Raw genomic sequence first — 20,459 nt, 5'->3', positions numbered from 1 at the left:
CCACCATCTCTGCCCATCCCCCACCTGCCCTTCGCCCAACCTCCTGCCTACACCCCAGCATCGCGCCGATCTCCTGGCTCATCTCCGCCATCAGCTCGCCACCGAAATCCAGAAACAAGAAAACCTCAAACTCAAACTGGCCGAAGAGAAGAAAAAACAAGCAGGCGCATTCCCTTCCCTCCCATCCACCTCCACACCCAAGCCGATCGCACCGAAAACACACAAAGTTCTATCCATCACACAATCTAAAAAAAAGAAACAAATCGTGACCATCTCATCTCCCTCTTCCTCAATTCCCCCCTCCCGCACCGAGTCTCCCTCGCTCTCCGAAGGCCGAGTCCCTCCACCCCCCAACAAAGTCATTCACGCCCTTCCTCCCCCTTCCTCAGTCCTTGAATCACGCCCGTGGCGTAATTTCACTCTTGATGATGATATTAGATACATCCCAGTCAATAAATAATCATTAATCACTTTTGATCATCATGTTTATCTGCCAAGACTTCTACCGCGGTTTTTTTTTTGACAATTCTGGTCCAAAGGGTCGTCCCCCACAACCACAACCGAGACAAACGACATTTTCAATCTATCATTATGAGATCTACTGATGATCTCGACGTCGTTGATCCCCTAACGGGCATCATCACTCCCCACTCACCTCGTCGTGATCATCCTCCTTCATCAGACCCATCACGATCCAACAATGGCAACAGTGGTGTCGCCAACACCATAGACTCCTCTCCATCCAACACATCAAGCAATCTGTCCACATCCCCATCATCCAACATCAAGGCTCCTTCCGTTTCATCGGCAAACTGCGGCGTACGTGGAGTAATCGCGCTCAGTTCTTCAACTCGTCTCTGCAGTTCCTGAACCTCGGCCAGCAGCGTCGTCTCCACACTTGTCAATTCCTGTCCTAACCTGTGAGAGAATCAGTCATCCCGAACACACAATTCAACTCAAACCCTCACCTCATACACTCTTCCTCAACTACCTCTAACCGGTCCTGAATGGTTTCTTCTGGACTCGATCCGACTGATCGATCAGACCTATTTCCATTTGATGGATGATGGGTTTCACGGTCAACCCGTCGTGCATCAACCATCCGACTCAACCTCTCTCTCTCCAACCGGAATCCATCTATCTGCACGGTTAATTCTTCCAATTCCGTATCCAACCCAGCAATAATAGAAGACGTGTTGTCGTCCTCCTGAACCACCCCACGTATCGCTTCCGATAGCGGACGAGTTGGAGTCTCAAGCCCTGAAAGTCGAACCGATACTGCTCTAGGAATCTGGTGACCCGGTGGAAGTGGCGGTGACGCGGCTTCAGTTGAATTAGGTAAAGAACGAGCTTCATGAAGCTATAAAAAAATTATTTGTGAGTTGACGTATGACGAGCATATTCACTCACCCGTTTAAACAAACTTTTAATCTCGACTTCCAAAGTTCGGTTCCTTGCTGCGGTCGTATCAAGCATCATGATAATATCCTCATTGGTCATCGCTTCCGGATCAGAATCCACTTCAACTTGATTACGTTCAAATACCGCATGAGTAGTGTAATACTCGAGTTCAGTTTCACGTCTAGCCAGTCGAGCTTCGAGAGCATCGATTCTAGACTGTAAAGCTTCTCGAGTTGAAGCATGTTCCATACGTTCTTCATCACGTTCGAGACGCAATCGTTCGATGATAGCGCCTGCGTAACTGAGATGGTCTTGGGTTGGGGATTGCCGCACAGTGGGCTCGATCGGACGCGGACTTCCTGGAATGGCCCGCATGAGGTATCATCAAATTGGGACAATTGTACATACCTGCGGAACGAGTCAGTTGGAGGCGGTTAAACGGCCAAGAACGAATGTCGTTCGATTGTTCCACTACAATAATAAATATGATATAACATCCTGCAAGAAACAAACGCACCTTTCTCTACCAATTCAAGTACAGATGCTTTGAGGTCATCCTTCTCAGATGCACAAGTATGTAAAGCAGCAGTCTGTCGATGATACCTTCGTTCCAAACGAACATACTTCTTCTCCAATTCTCCAAGTTCTTGAGTATGATTACGCTGAGTTTCATCGAGGACGTCGAAAGCATGAAGGAGGCGAGTATGTAAATTAGACGCTCGAGTAGAATGAACTAGTATTTCCGTCTTCAGGTATTCAATCTACCAAAATTCAAGTAAGATATGACTTTTTACGAGTCTGTCGCTGAAAGAATACCTCTGAAGTGGAGTGGGTGAGGGAGAAACTTGAATCTACATCCTCCATATAGTCGGCGACGCGGGGAAGAAGGTCCGGCGTTTCGAACCACGACGAGGAAACATGGAGAACAATCGGGTTAGGGTTATAGTAGATAACCAACCACGTGATCAATTTGTCCTAAGTATTGGACCTCGTTCTCTTTTGTTCAATCAAGTAGGTTGTTTGAGCACGGGTGAGCACAAGCCTAGTGCACCAACCTCGCCCGTCCTCAAGCGATGTGGTCATGAGACCGAGATTGGTCCTGAGTTGCATGTGCGGGGGTTAGTAAACTCCCTACGCTCATGTTATTACTCGCATGCATTATCTTGAGTCTTCTTCTTCTCTTGCTGACTCTATTTTGTCTGGCCAGGGGAAAGACAATATCCGCCATTGTGTGTTCCCACAACTCCGGTTGATGCCGGAATTATGCCTTGTGGAGGCCGATTGAAGTTCCGTTCGCGAGAAGTATTACGGCTTATGTGAACTTATGGCTAGGCGTACGTGGTATACATACCTAGAAGAAGCTTGATACTGGACGTAAGTATTTCTGTTTAAATTTTGTCAAATGCAATCTCGTTGTGCTGTACTGCGTCAATGACAGCTTTTGTCACCAACCTCACGCGTCCTCAAGCGATGTGGTCACGAGACCGACTCGGAGAATGGTCCTGATCATGAGTTGCATGTACCATAAAGTTGTGGCATCCCACCATACGAACAGATGAAGTCCGCCGACGATATTGCTCAGATCAGAACAGAAATCCAGATCATTGATGATCAAGTCGAGAGTCTTCGCAAACAGCAATTGCCCCTCATCGAACGGCGTCTGCACCTCTGCGCCGAACTCAATGCTGTTCAGTCCATAACTTGCAGCATGCCTGCCGAAATTCTTTCCCACATCATTTATACTCTCATTCGGGATCCATATACCCACTATATTACGCCAAAGCTCTTTCGTGTTGCCGCCGTCTGTACCCATTGGCGTCGTACAGTTTGGACATCTCCTCAGCTATGGACCGTAATCCAGCTAGTATGGCCAGTCCTTGCTGTTGACCGCTCGAATGCGCATTTAATGAACATGGTACCCTTCATCCAACTCTTTTACAAGAACTCGGGAAGTCTCCCGGTAGACCTGTCCTTGTACAGTTCCTCTTGGGATCCAACTGCAGAGCAAACAGAAGATCTGATGAAAGTTATTTTGAATAATGGAAAGAGGTTACGATCTCTTTTCGTTACATACCTCACTCCAACCTTCTCGGAATCCTTCATCTAATCAGCCGATACCGAACTTCCTCTCCTTGAGACTGTCAAGGTTAGATGGGATCATTGCCCAGACCACGAAGACAATCGCTCGTTATTTCGTCATGCCCCGCTCCTTTCGTGCTTGCATCTGATGCTACCTGACATTTCTTCAATTTCTCGCCTCCACCCGCTGACAACGATGACGACGATGATAGCTACGAGAATGAATCATCACTGGAATTCGCTATAACCTGCCTGTTATACTCCCGACGGAGAACAGCAATCGCCGTGGACCTCGTAGATAATTTCAACTCCTTGGATTTCGATCCAAGCTCAGACCATTGGCAACGTTACCAAAGACTAGAGAAATTTCAGTTTGCATTCTCTGATGAGGCAGACGACGATCTAAAGTTTGATTGGGATGCATTCGATGACTTCATAAGCGAATTCGAGGAGGTGACGCGCGATGCCAAGGTTAAACGGACGCTTTCATCGTTTTTCGAGATTGTGTGGTAGCATTCATTATTTGGGGATCTCTTGCTGGTGGAAAAGCTGTCAGTGACTCAGTACAGAAAATAACGACTCGTTGAATAGGACTCAAGGAGACATTGTTGAGGCGGGACATTATCGGGTGCTCGGTATCGAAAAACTTGCTCAGAAGTTGTTGCATTGACAGAGGAAGAGATTATACATGCTGATGATGGAGACATTGAGAGGATGGCTGGAACAGAAACTTTACCATAGATACTGATACCAGCGACTCTCTGATGTCGCCAAAGCTGAGACATCCTGCTGGTCCCGGCCAATGGTTTCGCAAATGCAAGACACTACAAATAATTACTCCATAGTACATACTACTTGCAATTATCACATCTCTATACCTAGCTACCACATAACGTCGAAAGATGACAAAAGCGTCCTTTTAACCTTGGCATCGCGTGTCACCTCCTCGAATTCGCTTATGAAGTCATCGAAATCATCCCAATCAAACTTTCTATCCCCGTCCGCCTCATCAGAGAATTCAAAATGAAATTTCTCTAGTCTTTGGTAATGTTGCCAATGGTCTGAATTTGGATCATAATCCAAGGATATGAAATCGTCTACGAGGTTCACATCGATTGCTGTTCTCCGTCGGGAGTATAACAGGCAGATTATGGCGAATTCTAGTGATGATTCATTCTTGTAGCCGTCGTCGCCGCCGCTGACAGCAAATAGAAACGAGAAAGTGAAGGAAATGTATAATGATCGAAGTCGGGGTAATAAATTTACTTGGTCAGGCTGGAGTGTGAGGCATTCCAGGGATTTTACACCGTCAGAGTATTGGAATCCGGGAGAATTACGACGATCGATTGAAAGCCTCAACTCTGAAATGTGATCGAATTTTTTCCAAATATTAAGTGATTTCCACGTTTGCGCACAGTAGCAATTGAGAACCTTGAGTGAATTCTCTATGCAAGCAAAGAAAGGCTCGCAATCTTCAATTTCCATGTCATCAATCACGGCGCCCCAAGTGAGCTCCTGCAGGGATGGGAATGCGAAACGTTTTAGGAGCAACCCATCAACCTCCTCATGCAACCAGGTTTTCAGTATACTCCATCTCAGTCGCTCAAGTCGAGTAAGTGTGACGGGCACACGAAGCGTTCCTAAGCGGTTGGGCAACCCGGTTGGACTACGTTCACATGAATAATCGAATTCCACCAGGAGAGGACAGAGAGAGAGCATGTACAAGGCGTGTGTTGGGTTGAAGCCGCGCAGATGGAGCGTCGTAAGCTGATTCGAAGGGAACTTGAAAGAGAATAGTTTGTCCGTGAATATGATGTCAGGTAATGTCATATGCAAGCACGAAAGGCGCGGGGCATGACAAAATAACGAACGACTGTCTTCGTGATCTGGGCAGTGATCCCATCTAACGTTGACAGTCTCAAGGAGAGGAAGTTCGGTATAGGCTAATCGGATGAAGGAGGCCGAGAAGGTTGGAGTGAGGGACGTAACGAAAAGAGATCGTAACCTCTTTCCATTCTTCAAAATAATCTTCATCAGCTCTTCTGCTTGCTCTGCAGTTGGATCCCAACGGGAACTGAACAGGGACAGGTCTACCGGGAGACTTCCCGAGTTCTTGTAAAAGAGCTGGGCGAAGGGTACCATGTTCTTCAAAGGCGCATACGAGTCGTCAATAACAAGGGCTGGCCATACTAACTGGATTACACTCCATAGCTGAGGAGATGTCCAAACTGTACGACGCCAATGGGTACAGACGGCTCCAACGCAAAAGAGCGGTGGCGCGATAGTGAGGTGGGTAGATGGATCCTGAATGAGAGTATAAATGATGTGGGAAAGAATTTCGGCGGGCATGCTGCAAGTTATGGACTGAACAGCATTGAGTTCGGCGCAGAGGTGCAGCCGCCGTTCGATGAGGAGCAATTGCTGTTCAAAGCGAAGACTCTCGAATTGATCATCAATTGTCTGGATTTCTGCTGTGATCTGAGCGATATTGTAGGCGGACTTCATCGGTTCGTATGGTGGGATGCCACAACTTTATGGTACGTGCAACTCAGGACCATTCTCGGTCTCGTGACCACATCGCTTTAGGACGCTGAGGTTGGTGACAAAAGCTGTCATTGACGCAGTACAGCACAACGAGGTTGCATTTGACAAAATTTAAACAGAAATACTTACAAGCTTCTTCCAAGTATGTATACCACCTACGCCTAGCCGTAAGTTCACATAAGCCGTAATACTTCTCGTGAACGGAACTTGTTCGGCCTCCACAAGGCATTATTCCGGCATCAACTGGAGTTGTGGGAACCCAATGGCGGATATTGTCATCATGAGAACTGAACTCGTGATTCCCGCTGGCTAGACAAAATGGAGCCAGCAAAAGAAGAAGATGTGAGTAATAACATGAGCGTAGGGAGTTTACTGACGTGTCAGTGATGCTTGTCGCCTGTAAGTTTTCAAAAGCCTCAGATGCCCTCATTCTTTGTGTTCTTTAAACCATGAAACAAAAGCACGAGATGATTGTGACAGGCCTGAAAGTCATGAATAGGACATTGCTGTCAAGTTTGGCACCCTTCGAAGCTCGCTCAAGGCTAATCGGTTAAATGTATCCGGAAATGTGCTGCAACTACACTGTGAGAAAGACTGTCGCGTAATCCAATCTCGTCATCGGGCACAATATACCTAGTTGGTGTATGTCACCAACGGTAGCCACTCAATGACAGGCGTACAACCAATATAAAGCCAAGGCGAGATTCTACTTTTCCATTATACTCCACCTCTGCTTCTTGCTCAATTCCATGTCATCCACAGAAAGTCACTACAGAGACCCTTTGCGTGATCAATCGTCGATCACCAGTGGTAAAGGTCGAAGACCCAAAGTTATTGCTGAGCCGCAATCTACGACTCAACAATTATACAAGAGCGGGTTTCTTTCTAGAAATGCTGATGTGAGAGGTGCACGAAACTTGTACGCGAAGATTCTCGTTGGCGGGATTTTCATGATAATTATCATCATTTTTACAATCTTCCCCATTCTTTACGGTGCTTTTTATAAGACACCAGCGCGTAATCTTGATGGATGGGTCGTCGTATGTCAATCGTTCGTTCTCAATGACCCTTTGAACTTACTATCGTGACTAGGACTACGACGACGGTCTGATCGGCCAAAGTGTCATAGCTGGTCTAATGGCGTCGAATCAAGCTTCGAAGATAAGCTGGGCGGTTGTTTCAAAGGATCGATTTCGTGGCGGGCCAAATGAGGTCTCTAATGCAGTCTCCGAACATAAGACATGGATAGCCGTGACAAGTATGTCCACCTGTCCACCAGCTATTAAAAAGTTAACCCTTGATACCCTAGTCAATTCAGGAGCATCTACCAGGCTCACTACGGCACTAGAAAACCCAGATCCGACGTACGATGGGTCACAAGCCATCTCAATCTTTGCCTCGGAAGCTCGGAACGAAAATGCTTTGTGGGTCTCGTATCGTTTCTGTTCGCACTCCGCTAATGATGTTGTTGCAGTCGCGCGTTGCTCCTTCCCTCTGTGAGTCCAACTTAAGGCTCTTCGGCAATCGAGTTAATCCGTTGTATAGGTTCAAAATACGCTCATGGTCATTTCTGATCGTTTTGCCCTCCAACAAGCTCAGGCAATAGCTAACTCCTCCGTGCTTCCCCAATTGATGACGACTGCACCCCGGACCGTTCTCTTACCAATATCATTCCAATTATTTAACATTCACCCCTTTAATCAACCGCTGTTGGTATTTGATGTGTTTTTTTATCAGTATCAGAGACTTAATCACCCTTCTTCAATAGTGCCAGTGTTGTTGTCACCGTCGGATTAATTTTTGTCCTCATTCTATCGTTCTTTGTTGTGGTACGTATTTCCATAGTTGACCAGACACCTAAAGTTGACTTCAATTTTTTTCCAGATGATCCAACACGGAGCTCGTGAAACTACGAATATCCCAAACCTTTTAAATCTACGATCCTTGGTCATACTTCGTTTGACTAGCTCTTTCTTCGCTTATTTCTTCGTCTCAGTAAGTCATTCGACCTGTATTTGCAGATCATATGTTGATTTTTGCCATCGCATAGCTCTTCCTATCACTTCTTAGTCTGGCATTCCAACTAGATTTTACCAAGAAGTAAGTTTTCGTTGAGCATTCGAGTGTCCCAGTTTTAATCCACTTTTATAGGTTCGGTCACGCCGGTTTCTTCATCTATTGGATGCTTATTCTATGCGGCATGTGTGCTATGTGAGGCGTTGCCGATACCACTTGTTTAAATATGAAAGATCTGATCCCAACCATTAGGGGCCTAGCGCTTGAGTCGATGTTGACACTGCTTACGCTCAAGCTTATTCCTTTCTTCTTACTGCTTTGGCTCATGCGTACGTTTCCTGTCAAATCTAGGTCCCAACATGGCAGCTGAGAGTCTTTTAGTAAATGTTTCTGTATCAAACTTTCCAATCGAAATTCTCCCGATATTCTATCGTTTCGGCTACGCCCTACCATTCTACCATATATCCAAAGCCGTTCGCACCATAGTTTTTGGAACCAAAAACCAAAGTTCGTTCTATCTGTCGTCCATTACTCTCGAATCTCATATTCACTCATACGATTCTAGTTGGATTTGATTTCGCCGTTTTATTGATTTGGACTGTTATTTCGTGCATCTCGCTCACGTTATTCCAATTCGTAGTCCGTAGGAGGGAGGTAATCAACGCACGGCGAAAAGAGGCGCAAGACGAGATGCAGGAAGCTGGAAAAGCTGAGGCGTCAAGCTAATGTCTCTGACTATTTTGAAATGCAATCCAACACCTGACAGATGGATTGTTATCCTGTCAATAACTTCATGCGCTTCTGCTCAACGAAGATTACTGGAGTAAAAAGCCTGAGAGGATAAACACATATATAGCTGTGAGCGAGTAAAACATTGTGCGACGTTTTCAACAATCTCCTGAAACGAAATGGTCTTAATCGTTCAATGATCAATCTTGGGTATCGAAATCATGTTCTCACCCAAGTTTGCTGACCCACCCGCCGACGCCGTTGGAATGAAACCAACAGACATGTGATGTGGTGAAGGAGAACTCAAGGAAGCAGGCAAAGCTATATCCGGTCGGGTTAGTCTTTTGATGATTGTTACTTACATACATTCGACCGCATGGACAATGCATCTGTCGGCAACGTGCCAGGCTGGCGAACTCGAGGTGATTCTAGAGCTATCGAACTCTCTTCCCTTTCAGTCGCTACTCAAAGTTGTTTAGGGCTCTTCGCTTCTCTGTCTACTGCTCGGCGAATGAAGGTTTGGTTGGCCAGTTAAACCTCAGGCACTATCTGCGTGAATACTTCAGAAGAAAGAATATCACCATCCAGTTCTTCGGCTCTATATCAAAAATCGGTCCACGAGGCAATGAATAGTGCTGTCCCCTCCCAAATAGCGCGGAATCTTAAACAGGGAGATGAGTGCCTGACCCTATACGTAGAATGATATTGTGGGCCAGGCTTAGAAGGGACCAAGGCAAAAGCGGCAAGATAGTCCCGTCTATGAGAAATTCGAAGCCAAGTTTTATTTAAATGCATTGTTTGGAGTCGAGCACAAGGTGTTGTTTTTAGTAGCAGGAGAGAGATCGAATATAAGTTGATGCCTCCCGGTAACCATATGAAGACGTTTACCTGTATTATACTTCGACCTGCATACACGTTCAACAAGCCAGCGATCCGTCATAGGAAAACTATCTTTTCACGACCACCTAGTACTGGTAGCATTGACGGTGGCGGTCTTAGAATATGAACGTCAAAAAGATGGGTTCTGGACTTCTATTCTATTTTAGCCATCGTATTCGGCCGATCAAGATGGCATTTATAGAATCGCTTTTACTTTGGGCAGCACGTTTTGAGGTGCGCGCATATTCGGGCGATAATATAAGTACCAATCAAAGTGGCTAGATGAACTCGGACCTGCGACTTGATCATGAAGCTCTCGTACTCTTCCGTTCTTGCTTTTGCCTCTATAGTCGCTGGGCAAGTGATGTTGCACCCAAACACTGCTTTCAACAAGTGTCTCGAGGTGCGTGGTGACGTCCGGGCTAATGGCACCGCCGTCCAAATGTCAGTAATTTTTATTTTCAACAATGTGTCGTTAAAGATCATTGCATCAGCTTCGACTGTAATGGAACTCCTGCTCAAATGTGGCAGCTGAGTTTGGGAGCAACGTCTGTTCGTCTAGCAAACTCAGAGTTCTGCCTCGACGCTGGCCGAAGTATGTCCCTATCTAAATATTGTGATTGTTATATTGATGAGTTTGGGCCCAGCTCCGCTCCTGGGTACCCCAATGAAAATCTGGCAATGTTTAGAAAACCTTCCAGCTCAAGAATGGTTCCTGACCTCGGATGATCGTATCGCTTTGGTCGACCGAGGTATGTTTTGATTAGGAATGACCCGTCATTGCTGTTATATGTTAATTTACTGTTTAGGTCTCTGCCTTGACTTGACCAACGGAAATCTCACAAACACGAATGTTGTTCAGACGTTTACGTGCACAGATGGAAATTTGAATCAAGTCTGGCTCTCTGGCTGAAGTGTGAGATCGAAGGGTGAAAGCTTCATAGAGTTGGGCGTTGGCTGAGGGTAGCGATAGTGGATTGGAATTGACCGACTTGGAGTCTTTTTTGAGTCTGTGGCCCATATACTACCTCGTTGATGGTCCGGTTGCGATGATTTTGAACAATTCTCCTTCAAGTTATGATATATTAGACTTATTATATTAGTAGAAATAGCAGCAAGATCGCCAGTCAGGGTGAAGTCTTCTTCAGAATTCTGCCACAGCATCTTTTCCCTTTCTCCATGAGTTTTTGAACTTGGTTCTCATAGTCGTTTCTCATCCCACACAAGACATCATCCCGACTACTGCAATCCCAGAGTTTGTCTTCACTGTCTATAATGATAGCATACTCGATAATCATCGATCACCAGCTGAGAGGAGTAATGTGAGATGATTGCACCGCCCATATGTCTGACCTATGACTGTGCTCGCATGTTGATTGTTTCCCCGCGATTATCCGTAGTACGTACCATATGCCCTCGCCTAACGCCGTAACATCCGATGTCTGCTAGTTTCTTTCCATTCAGTATGTTGTCTCGAAGTGTCCGCCGCTGTATTATCGTGATTGTTTCACATACTGTGTCGTTATTACAAAAGAGGATGGAGAAGGTAAGGTATTGACAGGAGCACGGTAGTGACTGTCAGAGGTAGTCAAAGCGTCAAGAGGGGTTAACTTGCGCGGAAAAACAACCAAGTGTCGTAATATTCTCCCATACAGTTGAACCTATAGATGTCGTTCATTTTCAGATCCTTGATCAGAGAACACAGACCAGATGATATGTAATGAATGTTCGACTTTGGTACTACACCGCAGCGTCCTTCATAGCCTTGCTCGCAACAGGTTATATACCGTTCAACTATTACAATTACTGGTGCTTGACATTCAGAAGGATGTTTTTGCTCGAGGACAGAAGGTGCTGGTATTAATAAGCGATAACTGAAATGCAGCGGTCACCTTTAGAAACCAGGCTTTGAGTCCTGTAACATCGGGACGAAAAGTCAATTGGCATTCGTGTAGAGTTCTCCTGCGAAACTTTTTCAATCAGCAACGTGCCCATGGTCCTCGGAGTTTCAGGACCTCAGGAACGAGAGGGAAACACTGCGGTAATCCATTCGTATTTCAGGAAAAGAATTCTCTGGGATTCGGCCCGGATATACGAGGGAACGTCGAGCGACTCGTCCATGCATGACTTGTTCAAAATTTTTAGGTGGTTGACGTTCGGCATTGAATGTGGCGATTTTTCGAAGGTGATAGTTAGAGTCATAGGAAAGACAAGATCATTGGTCCTCTTAGGCACATGCCACTTATGAAGAATCCCGATCATGATCATGATGACATGATCAGAGTGAGTAGATTGACGTGCCACGTGGGGGCAACGGGCCGTGGCATCCAACAATGTCAAGGCGACACAACGGGTACATATTACATAACAATTTCACGAGGAAAAATAGTGTTCTGGCGACGACCGAAACCCTCGCCACGACCATTTCGACGACAGCGACGACGACGACACGGCGCTGGGCGACGTTCGGAGAGACGCTGCCCTTCCACTCCTTCAAAATCACTTTGTTTTATCATAAACAGACTCTAGGCCTATTCGGAGATAATTCACTTCGAGTAACTCCGCTATTTACTTTCTCTCTTAATGTAAGCCCTCCGCCAAGGTTCTCTGTTTTTACCGTTAATTTAGGCTTATCAGCTTTGGCATATCCAACAGTAACAATGTCTTCATCAAATTCTATTAAGCCCTCGCTTCCGTCGGCTTCTGTCCCTTTTGCCGCCGAGTATGAGTCTGCCGATCCTGCAGTTCTACAAAGCTCGCAAAATGCCTCTTTACCCAGGTCTCTATCAATCAAACAGAAAATCTTCAGGAAATCCGTGCCTGTGATCACCCCTAACGACCATACTTCCCCAGCTGATAATGCTTTTCAGCCAGACGAAAACTTCATTACCTCGCAGCGCAAGTCTACGCCGCCTTCGGAATCTGTGCTAGTGTCTTCTCAGCGTGCCACGTTAACTCCTTCTCAGACGTCGTATCCCGCTGTCAAGTCTACGTTCGCATCTTCGGCTATGGACCTGACTTCTGCCAAGGTTTCACCAAAACTGTCATCGTCGCTCACTCGAAATTCTTCTGTTCCAGTATCGTTATTCCACGCTCCTCGATCGCCTAATGCACAAGCTAGTTTCACCCCTGTTAATCAGAGTCGGCCATCCTTGTCATCGCCATCACCACCAACTCCGATTGTCCCTTCAATTCCTCTTCGATACGCCACGCAACACTCACCTGCACATTCTTTGACCGGAGTGTCTTCTCCTCCAACGCCTCATGCGTCACACTCCAATGCAATGTCACCGCTGGATCGACGTTTCCCAGTCAAGTCCCCCGCAGATCAAAGTCCTACTGCCGCGTCCTTCGCGACAGCCTCTGATCCGAATCTCACCTCGTGGTCTTTTTCTCCGACTCCTGACCTCAATCAGTATTCTCTTCCTTTGAAGAAGCTCCTCGCGAAGCCTGCCCGCCCATCTACTTTTCAGGTTGAGGGTGATGCTGAGGGTGCGGACCCATTTGGTCAGCGACAGCGCGCTATGTCTTCAACTGAATCTGTTCGATTTACCAACCCGGACTTTGATACACTTTCCATTGAACATGAGGCTCTTCCGTCCCAGCCAGGCTTCCGTGATAGAAGAGGCCATGATAGTTATCACTACCAGCGCACCACAGAGAGGATGAACAGAGACTTTGAAAACAAAGGGCGCAAACATAGTTCTCAGGCTTCGGTTGATCAAAATGGGTGGTGGTCGGGTTGGAGGCGAAGTGAAAAAGAATCAAAGCCCAAAGGGACAGGAAAGGACAAGGTTCCCAATCCACCTCGCAATGTCCTAAAGCGGCGCCCTAGTAATTCGATGAAGCCCACCGAATCCCGTCCACGTAGTCCTACGCACCCTAGCCGCCGATCCTTGACTCGCAGCTTATCGGCGTCCTCTTTTTTGAAACGAACTGGCTTCTTGAGGGAACCCTCCCCCAACGTCCTCTCGCCCTCTTCTATCGCGCCAAATTCGCCTTCACCGCAACCTTCGCATCCCATATCTTACGGTATTTCAGCCCCCCCGTCAGTAGCGGATACAAGCAAGGCCATTGAATATGGTATGTCAAAAATAAACCGTCTCCCAAATGTAGTAACCTGACTCATTTTGACTGCAACAAAGTTGCTAAAGATAACCACTTGGTACATTCTCACGTCGAGCATGCGTCGGCACAAAGTGTCCACAAGGCGAATAGAAATAGCAACGTGGTCCCTAGCAATGACACGGCCACAAGTTCTATTCCCACAGACCCTCTAACACCAACAAGCGTTTCTAAGGAGCCCTCTCCAGCTTTCCTTCATTCTGTTCCTGCTTCCAAAGGTCTCCAGCAAAATCGTGGTACAAGATTATCAACGATATCGTCGGTTTCGGGATCATGTAAGTAACTTGATCAATCTAAAATTAATCTGAGTGCCCACTGATCCGAACGACAACAGCCGCGGGATCCAAGTCCCGTGAAAAAGCGCTTTCGCCCGCCGGTTCTATCGCAGAGACGTTTAGACGAGAGCAACTTGGGGGCGAGTCTCTCAACTCATCTCCCAGTCGAGCTCCACAAAGACTTTCTCCCAACTTACAATCAACCACTCAAAGTTTGGGCGGAAAGGCCGCTGACAACAATTCGAATAGCAAGCGGTCGAGTAACAGCGGATTGAGTTACGCTGATACCAAGGCATTAACCGATAATGTAATCTTAAATCAGATAAGCCTCGATGGTGACGTAAAAACGGATGCTGAGATTACCCAGCAGGTTTCATCGGGAGTAGTGGTCACGACTTCAGTCGCTGCACGTTCGTTTATGAACCCATCTGCCACTTCCACTCCATCTCCGACATTTTCTCCTCGGTCGTCCATGTCATCGCCTCAGTCATCTTCTGAGCCGCGTCCTCGAAACCGATTAAAGAAGGCTCGTCATACATCAGACCAGGTTGACGGATTCCGGCCTTATTATACTGTTCTCGGGGCTCAGAGTGAAAAGGTCTTTTCCGTTGGTGGCCCGCGGGACTCCCTCGGTGAGGATTGGGGTATTCGGACTACTATCACTGCTGGCCGGCCTAGGACCTCGGACGGGATAAAAGAGAGACCTGTATTTGCGAGGTCATTAACCAGGAAAATTTCTGGCAAGTTCAAGCGGGAACGATCTGTGGGACCCGGTGATGGGAGGTCAGGTTCAAGAGGTGCGGGTGAGGATAATGAGGAAAGGTCGTTTGGAAAACCGTTAACGGGCAAGTTGTCGGGCAAAGTCCAGCCGAATCGACCAGCAAGAGAAAGTCTTGACAAATATGAAGATGATGAGAGTGTGTCGTTTGGAAGGCCCTTGAGCAGGAAGCTGTCTGCTAAGCGCAGGCAAAATCGACCCAGTGTAGAGGTTGGTGAAAGGTTGCAAGGCCGAGCTGTGCCGCAGCATGGGCGAGCCACTTCCACGGTCACATCGCCCGGTACGCCAGAAGACCTACCCGCCGATCAGAAGCGTTCCGATGATCGATGCCTCCCTTATTTTTATTCTCTCAAGAAGCAAGCACAAAGCGAAACAGATATAGCTCAGAAGGAAAAATCGAATGGGACGTTTCTCCGTCGACTTTTCGGGAGGACCCGGTCAAAGTCCAGGGATTTTAATGTTCACGGCACTGCATCTGACGATCCACCACCCTTGCCTGCTCTACCGAAGCACTACGTATCGGATCATCACAATACACATGTCTCTCCACCACCTCGTAAGAGTTCCTATTCGTCCAAATCAAGTCCTTCGACTCCCTCCGCGCGTCCGAGCACGACTACGTCCGAGAACGCTCCACGATTTTGGAAACGCCATTACTCTGCACCCTCTTCGACATCTTCATTGGAGAACCCACCCACGCCCACTCCTCGCACTAATTTGAAACGATGCGCCACAATGGATGACACCAACCGGACCCAGACCCAGACCCAGAAGCACGACGCCACCCGATCGCGTCGGGCCATGCACGTTGAAGTCGAGCCCATCTATAAGCCTGCTATTGAAGTAGTGAGATCCGACTCTCCACCTATACCCTCTTTTTCGACTGTTGATACGATTAATTCATTTCCTCCTCGACCGTCTTCCTCCGATCGTTCCAAGAATAGCCCAACTTCCGTTTCAACGCCGTCACCTACTTCTCCACATGCACGACCCGCGCGGAACTCGCAGCGACCCAAAGACACTCGACAAGACTCATTCGGAGATGAAGCTCTCTATCCCCCCGTGATGAGATCATCAACCCGTCGACCTTCACCAAAAATGACTTACCGTGAATTGGAATCAGTGAAAGGTGATGCTAAATTGACAGAGAAGGAAAAGGCAGACCGATGGGCTGCATTATTGGAAAAAAGCGATGCCGCTGGTGGGACATTGCATTTCGGAGGAATCGACGATAAACTTCCTTCTGACGACTTGCGATTTTCGCGAACATTATCTGAGCTGGCTCGAGATGATGATGATTAGATTTTTTTTTTGTAGCCTTACATACTTACGTTCTTAAAATAAAATACCCGCGTTGTATGTCGGTATGTACGTGTTTGGCACGTGGGGAAACACCACGTCAGAACAAGTAAGCTTTGAGCAACACACACACTCTCTCCCGTCTTCTTAACTTATATGGGCGTGGCACACTCGACAGAGGCCACGCTGACCGCCGTCGTCCTGGCTGGTATTCTAGGTCTCGGCTACCACTACTACTCCACGACACCGGGAGCTGGCGTTGATGCTACTACTACTACTACTACTGGCAGCCCCACGGACACTAACTCCGTCAAGAAATCATCAAAGAAGAAGAAGAAAAAGGGTCTAGAAGGCAACACGAACACGTCTCTCGCATCGTCGACATCACAACTAGTCGTCGACTCTTCGAATAATATACCCGGTCAATTCGATCAACCATTGACACCCACTAAAGTAAAAAAACCGAAGAAGAAAGCTAGTAGTGCTAAACATGTGTCACACGAGAATCCTCCTCCTCCTCCATCATCCTCGACTATTAACCCTCAACCACCTGCATCTCCTAAACCTGCTAATGATGACGTCGTTCAAAACCCTTCCACCATGCCTTCAACCGAAGGGTCCTGGACCCGCGTAGTGTCACGTCGTAAACAAGGTGCAGATAGTACTATAAGTGTTGATGTCACGACCAGTGATGCGGGTTTAACATCTTCTGTCACCGGGAATTCTTCACCGGTCGAAGAAGCAGAAGAAGAATCATCATTATCGTCATCTAAGGATAAACTCCAGACCCTAGCCGAAAAACTTGTTCCGAAAGCTCCATCAACCCAAGTCGACGAGTTGAGTATTTACGCTTTAAATGAGAACCTTTATCCGAGTGTTAATTTTAATTTTTCGAATCAGCATGTTAGCTGATCACAATCAACCGATGCTTTCCCGTGTGATGCGGGTGCAGCCATTGCCAGATGAGAAACCTGCACCAGGGTTCTCTTGGAGAGATTATGAAGATGTTGATGCAGATGGGGAAGATGACGGATGGGGAGTTGTGAAGAGCAGTAAACGTTCACGTGGGTGTTTATGTTTTCAGTTTTACTTCTTCATTCACATTATATGTTCAGGTCCAGCTCGCGAAGTCAACAACACCTCCTCCACTACTACTACATCCAACGTAGTCGGATCTCAAACCAAGAAACAACGGCAAAACGAAAAGAAACGGGAATCTCAAAAAGCTGCCAAAGCAGCCGCTGAAACCGACCGTCTCGCGACACTTGCCAAGCATAAACGCGAGTTGGAAAAAACACGGATCATAGAGCAGTCAAGGTCAGGTGGTGGCAAGACGAGCAAGGTCAGCGGGGGTATGGCGCCCATGGTTGATGCTGCTGGCAAATTGGTTTGGGAATGAAACATTAGTTATAATTAAGTACTGCTATGTAGACGTCTGAGTCTGAACAAATGATTTGGGTCCATAATAAGGAGCGACTAAATGAGAATTATGAAACGTCCGACTTGTCCTGTTCGAGTTATGTCAAGGTTGAGATAAAATGGAAACAAGTGTCAAAGAGGACTCACGGGATTGATTAGTACGGGAATAAGGCGAATTGAATTTCACTAATGTAGGCCTGAATTTTGATATGCACAATATAATTCTGAAAATGCGAAAGGGGGGAGAGAGACATAGGCCATGACGGCATTTGGAGGTGCCATGTGCACAAAAAGAGGACATATGATGGAAATAATTCAACATTCAACGGTCCCTTCGGTCATGTTCATAGGAAGAAGATCCAGTGAGATCGGAAAACTTGCGTTTACGGGACGACGATGGGTCAAAGGGGAAATTATGATCCCTATCGGAATACACATCCGGTAGTGGATGTGTATGAGGATGCGGATGAGGATGATTGTAAGGATCACTGGGCCTTTGAGACCGAGGCGCAGACGCTCGCCCAGAATGAACGTCTGCGCGTGGCAGTTTTTTGAGTGTGCTGCGTGGTCGGAGGGTGTGAATGGAGACGTAATTGCTGCTAGAGATAATGGAGAACTTTTAGGGACAGCTGCCGCGGTTGTCGGAGAAGACTTTGGTGGTGGAGGACGCGTGGTGAGTAAGGAAGGACTTGGGATGGTATGCGGTGGACGGGGGGCTTCTTCGCCCTTGGTGTACCGATGGGATTGAGGGGGTGCCTGGGCGGTAGATGGGTCTGTTGACGTGCTTGGCTGTTGGGGATAGTTTTGCGGCGGTCGCATCAAAGGGTGATATGACGCTCCAGAGACATATGGAGACACAGCCTCGGTTGCTGGTGCCCCTAATGAGGCAGCTGGGTGATGAACGAGTCGATTCACGAGAACAGACAGTTGGTTGACACGCTCTTTGAGCTCGTCGTACTCGGAGCGCGTCACATACTTTTCACTGGACCATCATGACATGAGGTGATTTGGAAGCGGGAGGGAAGACAAACTGACATGGGTTCGACGACGTGCCATTGACATTTGGCCTGTTCTCCTCGGCGACTACATGGCGCGCACGGCTGATTCCTGGCGAGATTATTATAATGTGTAACGTGAGTTTGAAATCAATCGGTTTTACCTATCGCATTTGATCTTGCGACGTTTGCATTCTAATGATACCCCGCGTGGTATGGATCACATGTACAAGGTCAGCAGGTTGCGGCCAGCGATGAGGGCGAGAGGGTTTGCGTACCGGTGCAGCTGAGGGCCTGACGGCGTCGCTTCTTCTTGGGGGGGCCATGAAGCTCGACGTCGTCTGGCTCAGAGTCGGCGTAGATCTCTGGATCAGGCTGTGGGGGTGGGTAGAGGTGGTGGGGAGGGGGGAGAGAGGGTTGAGAGAGGTAGAGATGGCTGAGCGGGGGGAGAGAGGTGTGCTGTCTGGTGGGGTGCATTCAAGGTGGCGGCATGGGGCAGAACAAGCGAGATGGCCCTTTTGAATTCTCCCGGATAAGGCAGCAGACTAGCGCGACAAGCATCCGTCGAACGTGACCAGGACAGCGACTGATGATATAAGTAGAATAAAACATATCCGTCTATGTCATTCCTCCGAGGCCCATTCCTTCGTCCTCGTCGTTCGTCCCCGCGCGCTGCAGACTACCCAACGAGTGCTGGCCCATGGGCATCCCGAAATAGCGCACATGTTGCTAAACCGTGTTATGTCCGGCTCCTAATGTTGTGATGGTATTAAGCACCACGTCATCCCTCCCCCCAGCCGCCTGGCTCGCTACACCGCAACATTCGGACGAATCTCTTACGGACCGCAATCTCCGTCTCAACTTCAATACATTTCCCACTACTCTAGCTTGTTTCTGGACATGATTAGCCACTCTATCATCAGTAACAGAACGGCATGCCCATCTCCAGCTCATTTCCTTCTTCTCGCCTAACCCACCGGCACACAAAGGCCACACATCAGCCTTTGCGTCATGATGGAAGTCGAGGTGACTGTAAAAAAAAAACCAGATCTCTATTCAGGCTCCGCTTATCTACCTTCCATACTTGGTCCGTGCGCATCCTGTCCCAAATTTATATACCCCCCGGAACAACGGCCATCGGTTTCTCTTTATCGAAAGTTACACCTCGTCGGTTGATATTTGGGTTCTCCTCCGCAAACTACCACACAGAGAAGAACTTGAACCGTCGAGACGAGGGAGATCACACTCACCCTCTTTTCCCAAGATCGCCCGAGAACTGACCCCATGTATGGAAGCGACCCGTAGGGAGGGAACATAACAAAATATGTCATACATACTTTTTAGTTGATTTTCATCCAAACTAGTGTAATAACAAACTCCGTTTCACCGTGATATGTAATTACAAACCGTTATTTTGGCTCTTTTTGCGATTCCGCCGGGAATTGCAAACGGACATAAAAAAAAAAAACCTTGAAAGACAACCGGAGATTGGGAGATTATTGCGCTTTTGCTCTGTTGTCGCTGCTTACGGTCGTATTTCATTTCGAAAAAAAAAAAAAAAAAACAATTGTTTTTCTTGTTCAGGGGTGCCATGCATGAAACACTCCTTCAAATTGATGTTCCCACACAATGTTGGAATTTAGCCATTTATAGAATGCGGAGCTAACTTTATGAACTAGCGAAAACAAACTTGCCGCCAGAAGACACCAGCGTTTTTTTCCTGTAATAAGTGCTGCCGAAAATCAATTGCCCTAGAAGCTTACGTACTTAAATTTGTTTTTTTTGTGTGATTTGTTATAACGCCGGATGATGATACATACGTATGATATCGCCGTGATGCCAAATATTTATTGATAGTACCAAAGTCGGAATAAGTTCCCTCATTTGAGTAAATTAATCAGGCTTGCAGATTTTCTTGGA

General features: G+C 47.2%; 7 protein-coding genes across 7 annotated transcripts; 5 read left to right on the top strand and 2 right to left on the bottom strand.

Moving 5' to 3' along the window:
* Window positions 1-665: 665 nt before the first annotated feature.
* On the bottom strand, window positions 666-2,265 carry AGABI2DRAFT_119146 (hypothetical protein; the record flags this gene model as incomplete). Its single annotated transcript, XM_006462225.1, has 6 exons — window positions 666-918; window positions 969-1,360; window positions 1,411-1,760; window positions 1,810-1,872; window positions 1,919-2,162; window positions 2,218-2,265. The coding sequence occupies 6 exons, from the start codon at window positions 2,263-2,265 to the stop codon at window positions 666-668; spliced, it is 1,350 nt and encodes a 449-aa protein (XP_006462288.1).
* A 691-nt stretch (window positions 2,266-2,956) lies between these two features.
* AGABI2DRAFT_119145 (hypothetical protein) lies at window positions 2,957-3,508 on the top strand (the record flags this gene model as incomplete). Its single annotated transcript, XM_006462224.1, has 1 exon — window positions 2,957-3,508. One exon carries the CDS (start codon window positions 2,957-2,959, stop codon window positions 3,506-3,508), a length of 552 nt encoding a protein of 183 aa, XP_006462287.1.
* An 854-nt stretch (window positions 3,509-4,362) lies between these two features.
* On the bottom strand, window positions 4,363-5,985 carry AGABI2DRAFT_143924 (hypothetical protein; the record flags this gene model as incomplete). Its single annotated transcript, XM_006462223.1, has 1 exon — window positions 4,363-5,985. One exon carries the CDS (start codon window positions 5,983-5,985, stop codon window positions 4,363-4,365), a length of 1,623 nt encoding a protein of 540 aa, XP_006462286.1.
* Window positions 5,986-6,773: 788 nt separating this feature from the next.
* AGABI2DRAFT_119143 (hypothetical protein) lies at window positions 6,774-8,766 on the top strand (the record flags this gene model as incomplete). The annotated part of the gene is made up of 12 exons (XM_006462222.1): window positions 6,774-7,064; window positions 7,117-7,282; window positions 7,334-7,448; window positions 7,499-7,520; window positions 7,570-7,733; window positions 7,793-7,853; window positions 7,909-8,019; window positions 8,075-8,124; window positions 8,176-8,235; window positions 8,293-8,369; window positions 8,422-8,547; window positions 8,606-8,766. The coding sequence occupies 12 exons, from the start codon at window positions 6,774-6,776 to the stop codon at window positions 8,764-8,766; spliced, it is 1,404 nt and encodes a 467-aa protein (XP_006462285.1).
* A 1,177-nt stretch (window positions 8,767-9,943) lies between these two features.
* Window positions 9,944-10,824, top strand: AGABI2DRAFT_193505 (hypothetical protein). The gene is made up of 4 exons (XM_006462221.1): window positions 9,944-10,092; window positions 10,143-10,243; window positions 10,296-10,400; window positions 10,458-10,824. The coding sequence occupies exons 1-4, from the start codon at window positions 9,956-9,958 to the stop codon at window positions 10,559-10,561; spliced, it is 447 nt and encodes a 148-aa protein (XP_006462284.1). The 5' UTR covers window positions 9,944-9,955; the 3' UTR covers window positions 10,562-10,824.
* A 1,367-nt stretch (window positions 10,825-12,191) lies between these two features.
* Window positions 12,192-13,731, top strand: AGABI2DRAFT_179109 (hypothetical protein; the record flags this gene model as incomplete). Its single annotated transcript, XM_006462220.1, has 2 exons — window positions 12,192-12,233; window positions 12,286-13,731. A coding segment is annotated over exon 2 (1,422 nt), but the record flags the coding sequence as incomplete, so codon positions are not given.
* A 2,519-nt stretch (window positions 13,732-16,250) lies between these two features.
* AGABI2DRAFT_193504 (hypothetical protein) lies at window positions 16,251-18,598 on the top strand. The gene is made up of 5 exons (XM_006462219.1): window positions 16,251-16,961; window positions 17,026-17,189; window positions 17,241-17,633; window positions 17,692-18,529; window positions 18,583-18,598. Exons 1-3 carry the CDS (start codon window positions 16,282-16,284, stop codon window positions 17,522-17,524), a joined length of 1,128 nt encoding a protein of 375 aa, XP_006462282.1. The 5' UTR covers window positions 16,251-16,281; the 3' UTR covers window positions 17,525-17,633; window positions 17,692-18,529; window positions 18,583-18,598.
* The last annotated feature ends 1,861 nt before the right edge of the window (window positions 18,599-20,459 follow it).

Source organism: Agaricus bisporus, assembly GCF_000300575.1.
Source record: "Agaricus bisporus var. bisporus H97 unplaced genomic scaffold AGABI2scaffold_6, whole genome shotgun sequence".
Taxonomy (NCBI): Eukaryota; Fungi; Basidiomycota; class Agaricomycetes; order Agaricales; family Agaricaceae; genus Agaricus; species Agaricus bisporus.
The sequence above is the reverse complement of the archived record's forward strand: the minus strand, read 5'-3'. Positions and strand labels throughout refer to the sequence as shown.